Source organism: Vombatus ursinus, unplaced genomic scaffold (genome assembly GCF_900497805.2).
Source record: "Vombatus ursinus unplaced genomic scaffold, bare-nosed wombat genome assembly UNPS02014810.1, whole genome shotgun sequence".
In the NCBI taxonomy this organism is placed as follows: domain Eukaryota; kingdom Metazoa; phylum Chordata; class Mammalia; order Diprotodontia; family Vombatidae; genus Vombatus; species Vombatus ursinus.
In genome coordinates this window covers 48,903,336-48,915,993 of record NW_020954588.1, presented here as the reverse complement: position 1 = coordinate 48,915,993, position 12,658 = coordinate 48,903,336, and the positions used below count along the sequence as shown (strand labels likewise).

The following is a 12,658-nucleotide window of genomic DNA, read 5'->3' as shown; positions in this document are numbered from 1 at the left end:
GCAGGATTATAACAAAGCTCAGATAGACTCCAGGCTGTATAAAACTTTGAGAACGTTAGATCACTCTTGAAACAATATTGATAATAGCTTTATCAATAGGTTTATAGAGCATTTCACAAATCTTACTTCATTTTATCCTCACAACAACCTTGAGAGGTAGAAGCTATTATCATCTCTATTTTACAGTTGAGGAAGCTGAGGCAAACAGGGTTGTGTGATTTTCCCAGAGTTACTTGTCTAATAAATGTCTGAGGCCAAATTTGAACTCAGGTCTTCCTGACTCCAGGCCCAGCTATTTATCCATTGCTCCTCCTGGCTGCTGCCACATTCATTCCTCCTAGCAGTAAGGAAGGTATGAATTGGCCCAAATTATAGCTGAGTAAGCGGAGGCTCAGAGATTAAGTATCTAGCCCAAGCTCACACAGCTAGGAAGTGCTGTCACCAAGACCAGAATCCAACTCTTCTGGCTATTTGGACCAGCTCTCCTTCTCTGGGATGGCCATCCCAGTCCCAGCTGACCATTTCTCATCTTTAAACCCAGGGTCCTACTGACCAGCTTGAGTGCTGGTTCTGTGGGAAAGAGCTACCCCACTGAGGTCAATAGCCTTGGGATATGAAAAAGCTGTTGCTGGTTTCAATGGAGGGACCTCCCCCTCCCCAGTGCCCTAGCCTCATTGAATAGACTCAGCCCCTGCCAGCTGGCTGCAGGAGTCTGGTCAGTGACCCTCACTGGGAATTCACCTCAATGCTCCTTTCTCCAGGGCTGCTGCAGGCTCTGGGCACTGAGCCAGCCTCTTTTCCTTTTCAAAGAACCCCTAGCAGTTTGATTCAGTTCTCCATCTCCCAGCCTGGCTGCCCTCCGCTACCATGGGCCAGCTGCATGGGGGGTGGGAGAATTTTTCCCAGTCTTTGCTCCTCCTCTGCTTGAGCCCAAAGTTCGGGGTTCAGGCAATGATGGCCAGCAGGTATGCCCAGCTCTGGTGGATAAGACATCTTCCTAAGGCATGTATCAGTGTGGCCCTTTCAGAGTACAGTCTTCTCTGAGCATTTAGCTTAAGGATGCCGTGGTTGAAGGTCCTGGCCACCGAGGGATTGTCCTATAAAAGAGTCACTGTTCTGATCATCCTAGCTGCTTTCATGCCCACAATGGCTCTGGAGGTAGGCAGTACAAGTGAGAACTTCTCCATCTCCCAGATGGTGAGACTGAGACTGAGGCTCAGAGAACCTTGGAAGTACCAGAGCCAGAAACCCAGACAACAATGAAGACCTCTGAACAAGCCCAATCTCTGAGTTCTGTTCTGAGTGCCCAGCCTGGAGCTGAACAGTTCTAGGCTCCCAGCATGGGTGCTATTCACTAGGGGACTGGTAGCACATTGATGTCACACAAAGATTCATTAAAGGCATTGGGAATGTTTAGCCCAGAGAAGACTCGGGAGCCCCACATGGCTGTCCCAAAGGATTTGAAAGGCTAGCATTTAACAGCTTTGTTTTGCTTGGCTCCAGAGCACAGACCCAGGAGCAGTGGAGTGAGTGAGTGGCCCTCATAAAGATGCCAGTTTAGGCTGAAGGTCGGGGAAATCTTAGCAGTGACAGCTGTCTGGCAGTAGGTGGCCACGGCTTGGGAAGGGTGGGATCTGCCTCCTTGGAGGTCTTCCACAGAGGCTGCAGGGCCACTTAGGTGTGTCTGTGTGGGCTGGACAAGAGGCCACTGAGGTCTCTTCCAGCTGTCCCACCCTGTGACATTCTGTGCTTCCTTTGTGCAGTGGGGACCCTCTGCTCAGCACTGCCTCCCTCTCATGCTGCCACCATCAACGCTGGAGTCAACAAGTAGCAGCTATTTGAGTCACCATTCATTCATTGATCCCCAGTTAGGTGATTGACACTGGACTGGGAGCTGGGAATACAAAATCATGAACTAGCCCCTGCTCTCAAGACACTTACATTTGCCTGGGGTCTCTGTGGCAAATACTGAGTCAGGCTGTCCCAGATGGCAATCAGGTTAATCCCAAATGTCTGCACTTCGTCCAAGGCGGGAGGGAGAGGCTGTAGTCTGCCCCTCTGGGGAAGCCAGCCTGGGCAGTCTCTACTATCAGTCCTCCACACAGACACCAAACTGAGATCTTACAGCACAGTGTGAACATGTCTCTGCCCTACTCAAGAAGCTTCACTGGCTCCCTGTCACCTCTAAGTCAAAAATCCCATTTAGCTGTGAAAGCCTTTCACAGTCTGATTCCTCTCATAAATGGCATCTACCCCTCCCCTATACAAAGGCTGTCCCCCGTTTCTGAGGTGCTTTCCCTTCTAATCTAGGACTTCCTGGAAGGTAGATACATACCCTACCTCACCTACTGCCTCCCTTCAAGTCTCATCTAAAGTGCATCCTTCTATGAGAGGCTTTCCTCAATTTCTTAATCCCCCTCCCACACCCACCCCCCAGCTAGTCTGTCTGTATTTGGTGTGTATTTATTGAGCAGCACTTTGCTGCAGTGGATGGTGAGGTGATCTCAGAGTCAGGAAAACCTGGGTTCAAGTCCTTCCTTGGACACTCACCAGCTGAGTGACCCTTGGCTGGTCACTTAACCTCTGGGCTGTGAGCAACCCATTAAGACCATAGTTCAGGGAAGAAATAGGCCTGCTCTAGTAGAGGGAATTTCCTCATTATGCCAACGAACTCACAGATCTGGGTTTTCCCCACTATTTTGTATTCACTTTCCTTGAGCACATTTCCCCCTCAGTAGAATGTAAGGGCTTGAGGGTAGGGAGTTTTCACTTTTGACTTTGTCTCCCCAAGTTTAGCAGCCTCTTGTACCCAGTGGGTGGGTACCCTCTGAGTGTTCGGTGAATTGCCTTAGGAAGCCCAAGGCTGCTGATTAGCTCTGCCTCTGGCCTGGGGGTGACTATACAGGAAGGGATGGGAAGGATGTGCTTGGATTATTTACCTTTGATGGTTTAGAAATGAATCACATCTTCCCTGCTAAGCTCCTGCTATTCAGCCACATCCCTGCTTCTCAGACGAGGCCCAGTTACCATGGAGATCTGGCTCCTAGTCCCTTCTTCCTGCATCCAGGATGGCCCTGAAGCATCCATCTGTCTTCCCAGGGGGCCAGAAAACATAGAGAACCCAAATCATATCTAATCTTGGAGGTAGCGGAACAAGAACACCTAGACAGAGCCAAAAAGGATCTCATCTAAACTTACCCTTTCATTTGACAGAGGAAGAAACTGAGTCTCAGAGAGGAGAAGTAACTTGTCCAAGGTCATATAACAACTAATGGAGATACAAATCCACTGAGAAATATTCATGGCATAGTAGATACAGAGCCAACCTTATAACTAGGAAGATGGGGGTTTGGAGTCACACCTGGTTGTGTGACCAGGGACAAGTCACTTAGCCACTCCATGCTCCAAGCAGCTCCCTAAGATTGCAAATGGAAGAGAAGGTACAGACCTGGGAGTTCTACAAACTGATAAAACCACAGATCGAAGTCATCTCCCTTAATTTCCAAATACAAAACAAGGACAGGGAAGGAGGCTGGATTCTATCTCCTGTACATCATGTTCCTTCAGAACTGAAACCTGAGGTCCAAGAACAAATGTCCCCAAACACAGATGCTCCGGCTGCCCAGGGCTGCCCATGATGCCCCAGCTCTCCAGGCCAGGGAGTGCTGGCACTCCAGAATTGCATTGTTAGACCCTACCGTGCTTGCCTCTTACTGTTACAGCTCTAGAAAGGAAGCAATCAAGGGCAGCTCGGAGACATCCTGCAGAGCGGTGGATACAAACACCCCATCTTCCACTGCCTGATAGCTCCTGCCCTTCTCCTGCCTCTAGCCTGACCCATGCAACCTTTGGGCCAGTCCCTCAGCAGGAGCAGGAAATTGGGGAGGGGGTAGATAGTGACAGGCATGGTGATGGCAAAACATGGGTTCAAATCCTACCCCTGACAATAGCTGTGTGACTCGGAGTCTCGGTTTTCTTATCTGTAAATATTAGCACCTGCCCTATTGTGGGGACAGAAGGCAATAATGTCTGTAAAGCACTTGGCCAGTCTTAAAGCATTCTGCACATGAAGTCATTATCCCATCATGGCAGTGAGAAAGCGGATGAATGGGATTTAGTGTATATTCCTTTTTCATTTCTCCATGGAAATGACTGATCAGCAGTGGCCTGTGTGGCCTTGGACAAGTCATTTAACCTCCTTCTGCTTTAGTTTTTTCATCTATAAAATGAAGGGGTTGGTCTTGATGGTCCTTTAAGGTCCTTCCAATGCCGCATCTTTGATTCTGTGATCTCATGACCTTCCTGCACCTAGGTGGCTAAGCAATATAGGAAGACTTGAGTTCCAATCCAGTCTCAGACACTTACTAGCTGCATGACCCTGGGCAAATTCCTCTCTTGGTGTTAGTTTCCTCAACTGTAAAATCAGATCATGATAAAACCTGCCTCACAGGGTTGGTGGGAAAATCAAATGAGATGATGTTTATAAAGTGCCTGGTACACAGTAGGCACTTAATAGGTGCTTGTTCCCTTCCCCCTTTCTATCCCCTTTCTGTGCCTCAGTTTCTCCCTCTGTAAAATGAGGGGCTTGGACTCAATGACCAACAATGCCCCTTCTGTCTCTCTCCATCTAGAATCCTGGGATCTGTCCAGCATCACGGACATTTCCCCTGCCTGGTCTGTGGCGGATAGTCAGCCCAGCTAAGAAGCCTTAGAATTTCCTAACACTTCCCATTTTTTTCTGCACAGGACGGTGGCTGCCACCAACATGAATGAGACCAGCAGCCGCTCCCACGCTGTCTTTAACATCATCTTCACACAGAAACGCCACGATGCTGAGACTAACATCACCACAGAAAAAGTAAGTGTCCTGAGTCCTTAACTTACTGGTGGTCAGGAAGTGAAGCCTTGGTAGTTTCGTGGAGACAAAGGCTTAAATAAGACAGCGGTTAGGAGTGACGGATCGAGAGCCAGGAAGACCTCAGATACTTGCTCTCTGTGTGACCAGGTGCAAATCCTATCACTTCTGTGAGCCTCACTTTCCTCATCTGTAAAATGGCTAGGGTAATACCTAGAGTAGGAATTTCCAAAGGTGTTTGGGAAGCTCAAATGAATTAGTGCCTGTACAACATGTTGCAAACTTTAGAAATGTCAGTGAGTATATTCAGTGATTGTATTTATAAATATATATACATCTCTCTCTCTATCTATCTGTCTATCTATCTATCTATCTATCTATCTACACACACCTTTCTCTCCTCCCCTCCAGAAAGGAGGGCTCCAGCCTTGGAAACCGAACAGCTCCAAAATGCTGTCTGGGGCCTGGCATTGGGCATGCAGGAAGAGGCGCCATCTTTTTGGTTGTCAAATCTGTCCCTTGGTCTTGGAGTGACCTGGAATGAAGGCCATGAGTGTTGCCCCCATTTGGAACCAATTAACAAGCTCCCACTCTCTGCTAAGCGAAGCCTTGGTTCAAACCATGACGAAATTTGGGACCATAGAATCTAGCAGGAACTCCAAGGGTCCAGACTAGGGGAAGGAGTGATGAGGAAATGGGCCCAATCACTGATTCATTTATGTCATTTATATGTCATTTCACAAGGCCCTTGCTTTTGGGGCAAAGCCAGGAATCCTGGCAGGGCATGAAAGGAAGCCTCCATTTGGCTTAAGGAAATGACAAACACGAAGGGGAAAAGAGCCCATAATCTAGGCATTGATGAAGGATGGTCAAAAAAGTCACAAATATTCTCCTGGGTTACAGGAAGCAGGACCTGGAGCTAAGAGAGGCCTGGGTTCAAATCTCTCCACTCGCACTTAGTTGTGTGGTTATCAGCAAGACACCCCACCTTTCTAATCCCTCATCTATGAAACAGAAGGGAAGAGAGGGAAGGGGTAATAAAGTACTTTGCAAATGTCAAAAGGCTGTGCAAACACCAATAATCATTGTTCTACCCATCATTCAAGGCCTCCTTCAAATGCCACCTCCTGTGGGAGGGAAGCCTCTTCCGCTGCCCCCCTCCCCTGGCTCAAAAGGATCTCCCCCTCTCTTTAGTCATTACCCTCCTCCATTTTGTAGTATGTGTTTGTAGCTCTGTGAACTTCAAGGAGTCTCTGCCCTCCTACAGCTACTCAGAGATCACAAGGAGCTCTGGAAGTGGGGTCCCAGCTGTCCTGGCTGGGGCTGTTGGCCTGGTCTTCTTTGTCCTCTTTAGACCCACAGGAGTCTCCGGAGCGTCCCCTAACACCTGCTCTGACTTGACTTTCAGGTGAGCAAGATCAGCCTCGTAGACCTGGCAGGGAGTGAGCGAGCTGACTCCACAGGAGCGAAGGGCACACGCCTCAAGGTGAGATTGGCGTGACTCTGCTCTTGGACAGTCTCCCTGTGATGCCACCTCTGAGGACAGAGTGTGTGGGGTGACCTTGGGAGCCTGGCACCAGCGTGCTGGAGAGCAGGATGCTGAGGCAAGGCTGGCAGTCTTCTCACTCCTGCCTCTTGGAATCTTCCCTCGAAGCCCAGCTCAGGGGCATCCTACAACCCTCCCCTTTTTACTGAGGCCCCCCTTTCCCTGTCTCTCTGTCTCTGTCTCTGTCTGTCTCTGTTTCAGTCTCCCTCCTTTTCTGTCTCTCTCTCTCTCTCACTCTCTCTCTCTCCCCCCTTGCTTTCTCTCTCTCTTCCTCCCTCCCTCTCTCTCTCCCTCTTTCCTCTTTCTCCCTCTCTCAATTGTTTACTTTGGATTTACTCATCTTTGTACCTACTGCATTTCCCCCATAGAATGTAAACTCGTTGAAGTTCCACCATTTCATTTTTGTTTTGTATTATTTTAAGTGCACAGAACAAAATCAAAACTTAACACGTTTGTTGAGTTTAATCTCATGGAGGCCAAGGGCCTTCCCCTTTTGAGAATATGGCAGACCCACCAGACAAGAGCATAAGGAAGGGAATAGAGTGATGCCCTGGGATAACAATGCTTCCCTTGGGGTAAGCTAGCAACCATAAGGGTTGGCTCGTTCCCTCGGGGTGGTGCTAGTAAGACGGAGTCTAGAGCTAGGTGTGAGGAATGGAATCAAATCTGGCAATTACCCTGATCACTACATGGTCTAAGGAATGGTAAAGGACTTAGGTTGAGGGGAATGCCCAAATAAGTAAAATCTTAGTAACAAAGACAGTGCCATTTTCTAGGAGATCCTCATCAAGTTAATTTCTTCTGGGGATTTAGATCTTTCCATCTTTAACAGACTGAGTATGACTGTGGTCAGCTACAAATGCACATATGTGTGTGCATGCATTGTGTGCGTGCACATGCCTGCGAGGTCCACAGATGGGAGATGGAATGTCATATTAGGAGAACAGCAAGTAAATGGATATGGCTGGAATGCAGAGACCATTAGGTAGAATAATGGAAAAGCAGGCTTGAAAAGATTGTGAAGGGTCTTATAGACCAAATAAAGGAGTGTGGATTTTATTCTAAAAGGAATAGGGAGCCACTGAGGTTTCCTGAATAGAGCAGTGACACTAAAAAAAAGCTTCTAAAGGAAATCTATTTTGACTTGTTTTCCAACATTGGGGCTTTCTTCCCTCCAACAGGAAGGAGCAAACATCAACAAGTCCTTGACCACACTGGGAAAAGTCATCTCTGCCCTAGCTGAAATGGTGAGTTTGACTCAAGAGCTATTTTGTAATCAAGGGGACATCTTGGCTAGTTAGGAAGGATCTCTGGCTGTAGACTCCACCATGCCAGTTCTGCTGTGGACCTAAGATAGGGGCAAAGATGATTTTAAAGCTTCCTGCATATATATTTTCTAAAGATCAGGTAGGTTAGTTTCCTGAAGATCTGGTAGGACCCAGCCAAGTACAGTGCCAATTTCTTCTCTAGTTCAGCTATGTAATATACAGTAATTTTGAGATAAATACTAGGACTGGTAGTCCTAGGGAAAGGGGAGTTGATTATCCTGGACACCCCTCTCAGACCCTCTGAGAGCCAGATTTCCTTCCTGAAATCCTCTATTCTTGGATCCAATGGCCTTCTTCTCCATGGGCCAGGGAACTTGTGCTTTTGCAAGGACAGTTTGGGGTAATTAGCAGAATCAGAGATCTGAGTCACCAGAAGCCCTTCCAATCCCCTTCCATCTGCTATTTTCTAATATGTGACAGACAGCTGTTGAGACATCCACATTTCTCTTTGGCTTGCTTACCAGGACCAGCATGACGGAGAGGCAACTGGTCCAGAGGGATGGTTTACTTTAGCAATGCCAGCAATTCATTCCCCAGTCTATTGTTTTGGCCTCTACGTCCTGTCAGTTCATCATGATTTGCTTTTCTTAGCATTTCTAAGTTAGTTTCTCTGTTTTTTTTTTCCAGGATTCTGGACCAAACAAGGTATGTGGCTCTCTGTTTTCTTTTGATATTTAGAAGAGTATCCTAGAGGACAAAAGTAAGGCTTGGGATTGGGGAAGGAACTCAGGATCATCTCATAGGAAAGCCACTGGGCTGAAATTCCCCCAACCTCACATTTCTGCCCTTATCTACCACTGTGACCTAGAACATTTATAGTTCTGTGCCTTGTTTTACTTTCCTGTAATACCTGGAATCATCTCCTTCCCAGCCCATAGGGTGATGGAGATTAAATATAAAAAGAACTGGGCTACTCATTTAAATCATGACCCTGGATAAAATGAAGGGATGATGAATTACTGGACACATTTTTTAAATCTCCTTTCCCAGTTATCTTAGAGATGCACAATTGGCAGTGGGATGGACTAGTTGACCTCTTGGGTCCACTTGGGTGAGGCCCCAGGCAGCATTCAATTGTTTCTCCGGTCTACTGCTCACCCTTGTCAAACAGTGGGCTTTGGGCTTCCTGGGTCCTCAACTATCTCTCTTTGTGAACAACACAAAGTCCTTTGTAGTAATCCCCACAGTGAAACCCAAAGACTGCTTGAGGCTGTGGACCATCCATTGCAGCCTGCTGATTAGGAGACAAAGCAAAGAGATACCCATTCCTCATAGTCCAGGTTTACAAGGGCACTCCTGGGCCTCAGAGGGCCTCTGATGTAGAGCAACCTTGAGGGACTGTGTCCCTCCAATCTCAGCCCCAGGCAGAGGCTGCCAGTAGAAGCAACAATGCTCTGTCTGTCTGCAGAGGAGATGGGTGGGAATGCCTGGCCTGGCCTCCATCATGCTTCTTGTTGGTTCCTGGGCTTGGGCACAAGCCACTTGGCTGGCCCACCAATCTGCCTCTCATGCCCTTCTTCTACCTGCCAAGGGGCTCACAGGCTTGACCTCCTTGGATTCTTCCTTTTCCTCCTGCAGAATAAAAAGAAGAAAAAGACTGATTTCATTCCATACAGAGACTCAGTGCTGACCTGGCTCCTCCGGGAAAACTTGGGTAAGGAATCTTCTTTCCGCCCCGCTGCTTCACATTCAGCCATCATCGTCTTCCTCCTACAGTTCCCTGGCAACGAGCCTTCGGGGCACCAAGTGGGCCTGCTTCCTGATGGGGAGAATGCTTGGTTTACTGCTTCCTCCATCCACCTTCCTCAGGAAGGATGATGGGCCGTTGGCTGGGAAAATTGTTACTCTCCCTGGGAGACAAGCAGAATGCAAAACTGCAGGCACATTTGGGTCAAAGAGGGCTGGTCCAATTTCCAAGCTTTCCCGAGGTCTGGGATTAGCCCCTTGGGATGCCGTGAGCTTGAGGAGTGGGTGTGAGATGGGGGAAAGAGTCCTGGCTTTGGAGTCAGAGAACTTGGCTTAAATCTCACCTCTGACACCACCTGTGGGATATTGAACAAGTCCCTAAGCTCTCTGACACTCAGTCTTCATGTCTATAGAATGAGAGCATCCAACTAGATGGCCTCTGAGGTTGGGCCCACTCTAAATCTACGGTCCTGTGGTTCTACTCCACGCATGTAAAAGTTGTATGACTCTGGGAAGATTACTCCCCTGCCCTGGGCCTCAGCTTCCTCATCTTTAGAATGGGAGTAGATGAATGGGGTTGGACTGACGAGGAGCATGGATGGGCCTAGCTAGATGATCCAACGTTAAATGATAGAAAAGGGGCCACGCTGGGGCCTTGAAGGAGGATAAGTGGCTTCTGAGATAGGTCTGGAGCTCTGTGAACTGGGGTTCCTTCTCAGCTGCACCGATGACCCCTGGATAATTGCACACAATGGGTCCCAAAGGAACAATTCTGGGGCCAAAGGCAAACACAGTGAAACAGGCCCTACCATGAGCTTCACCCATGGGGTTGGGGAGGAGGAGGACGGTGGAGGCCAGCAACCAGAGGACCAATCCTAGGTCAGTGGCAGCATCTAATCCAATCCCCTCGTTTTATGGAGGAAGAAAATGAGGCCCAGAAAAGGGAAGCCATTTACCCAAGGTCACAGAGGCAGGACATCAAGGAGAGACTGGGGGATTTCAGGATACAGGATCTCTCAACAGAGACCTGGGGGCCCTGCTCTGTGGTAGTAAGGCAGAGACCCGGGCATAGGGGCAGAAGGAGAGGGAATACCCTGGAAGTGTAATGGGGTTTGGTGAAAAATCAAAATGAAAGCCTTCATCCTAATGGCCTACAGGCATGATCATGGCTGCCCAGAATCATGAGGTCTTTGCCAAATGGTTAGAGGAAAGAGACCGATTGCTCCAAGCTGAAGAAATGGGCATCTCAAGATCTATCAAAATCCATAGTCAAAGTCCCAATCATAACTGGCCCAAGCCAGGAAGGCATACATCTCACCTGTGGACAGCCATTCTGAGCCTCAGTTTCCTCATCTGTAAAATGTAGATAATAAAACCATCCCACCCCACCCCAGAGGGCTGTAGAGAGGGTCACATGAGCCTGTGTGGTGTCTGGCAAACCTTAAAGCAATCTAGACATGTCAGCTCCTATTATGTCTAAACAACAACACAGTGAGGTACAAGCTAGAAGCATTATTGTTCCCATTTTATAGATGAACAAAACTAAGGTCTGGGTTTGCAGTCTTTTAGGTAGCTAATAGGTCATCAAGTCAACAAGCATTTATTAGGAACCTATTCTGTGTTAGGCACTGTGCTAAGAACTGAAGGAAGGAAGGAAGGAAGATTTGAACTCAGGTCTTCCTGACCTTCAAGTCCAGAAAGATCTCATCTGTGAAAAATGAGGTAGTCATGGCTGATGGTGTCAAAAAAGAAGCTTCCAGTTTCCTAGGAGGAAAGAACAGTGAATGATGGTTGGTACTCAATTCCTCGTGGGGCTGTTTCTGAGGTGTGGTGCTGGGGTGTTTTGTTTTTCCTACCAGGAGGTAATTCCAGGACTGCTATGGTGGCAGCTCTGAGCCCTGCAGACATCAACTATGATGAGACCCTCAGCACTCTGAGGTAAGACCTGGGGGGCCAGAAGTAATCTCTACCATCTATACCCTCCTTGAGGGGAGGAAAGTGATGCTGTGGCCATCTCAGACAACAGCTACCCCAGCTACATCCCCCCAGCATTCCCCCATCATCACTTATTTAAATCTAATGAATGTTTCCCCTCAAGGCCCCTTCACCTCAAGATGTGCTCTCAAGGCTATGAGAAAGAGGGATGACAACAGGCCTTTTCCCCCTGGTTCTATCTTCTATCCTACCCCACCCTCCTCTTGAAAGCACAATGGATTATCTTGGTTGCAGCCATAGGCCCAGTTGGGAAAGATCAGATGGGATGGAAAGCATTGAGGTGCCCGGGAAGGAAGGGGCTTGGCTGGGGGGTGGCAGCTCCTAAGTCAGAGATGACCATGAGTCACCTGATGTTAAAATGTCCTCATCACAAGGACATTTATAGGCAACCTGGAGTCAGTCAACCTGGATTTGAATGCTGATTTTCCCACTTACAACCTCTGTCACTTTAAGCAAATCACTTACCTCCTCTGAGCCTGAGTTTCCCCATCTTTAAAATGAGGCTGTTATACTACACAGCCTTGAAGGTCACTTCCAGTCAACCTTAAGCAAGTCACTCCCCTGCTTCGTGCCTCAGTTTCCCCATTTGTAAAATGAAAAGGTTACACTAAATGGTCTCTGAAGTCTCTTTCAGCTGTAACTCTATAAGCCTATGCCTTTGTGTGTGTGTGTGTGTGTGTGTGTGTGTGTGTGTGTACACACATAGTCATACATATGCAAGAAACAGACAGACGGACAGAGCAGGACCTGGAAAGCCCACACCAAAATTTCATCAGTGGCTCTAGAAGTGGCTTGAATTAATGGAAGATAATTAGAAGTCATTCCATTATCTCTGCAGCAAAGACTGTCTGAGATATGATTGTCTCCATATCGGGGTGCACCTGACCCAAAGCAACCATATTCCTGTCATTTGGAATTCCAAAGTACCAATTATTTCACTCTGACTCCAAATTAATTTGGTCTTTGATCTTACAAGTAGGTGGCCTGACTGTCCCCAGGCAGCTGATTCAGAAATAACTCCCACACCACTAATGAGTCATTTCCTGTCTCTTAAAACCTAAGCCTTTCACTTTTGTGATGTCATTCAAGGCTCACTAGGTCCAGCATCTTCTGGATCTGTTCACCAAGAATATATTCCTGATGAATGGGCCCAATGCTTCTGGATAGGCTATCTGTCTTTGCTATCTTTATAGGCTATAAGTCTCTTGTGACTTATTCTTATGCTCTTGGCCAAGTTACCCTATTCTC

At 47.8% G+C, this 12,658-nt stretch overlaps 1 protein-coding gene across 5 annotated transcripts in view; it reads left to right on the top strand.

Annotated features, from left to right (window-relative positions):
- KIF1A (kinesin family member 1A) overlaps positions 1-12,658 on the top strand; it is a 154,028-nt gene that overhangs the window by 33,068 nt on the left and 108,302 nt on the right. For all 5 annotated transcript variants that reach the window (XM_027875924.1, XM_027875923.1, XM_027875925.1 and 2 more), the window contains exons 6-11: positions 4,747-4,858; positions 6,264-6,341; positions 7,583-7,648; positions 8,357-8,374; positions 9,308-9,383; positions 11,275-11,353. In XM_027875924.1, coding sequence (XP_027731725.1) covers positions 4,747-4,858; positions 6,264-6,341; positions 7,583-7,648; positions 8,357-8,374; positions 9,308-9,383; positions 11,275-11,353 — 429 coding nt within the window. The remainder of the gene's footprint in view (positions 1-4,746; positions 4,859-6,263; positions 6,342-7,582; positions 7,649-8,356; positions 8,375-9,307; positions 9,384-11,274; positions 11,354-12,658) is intronic.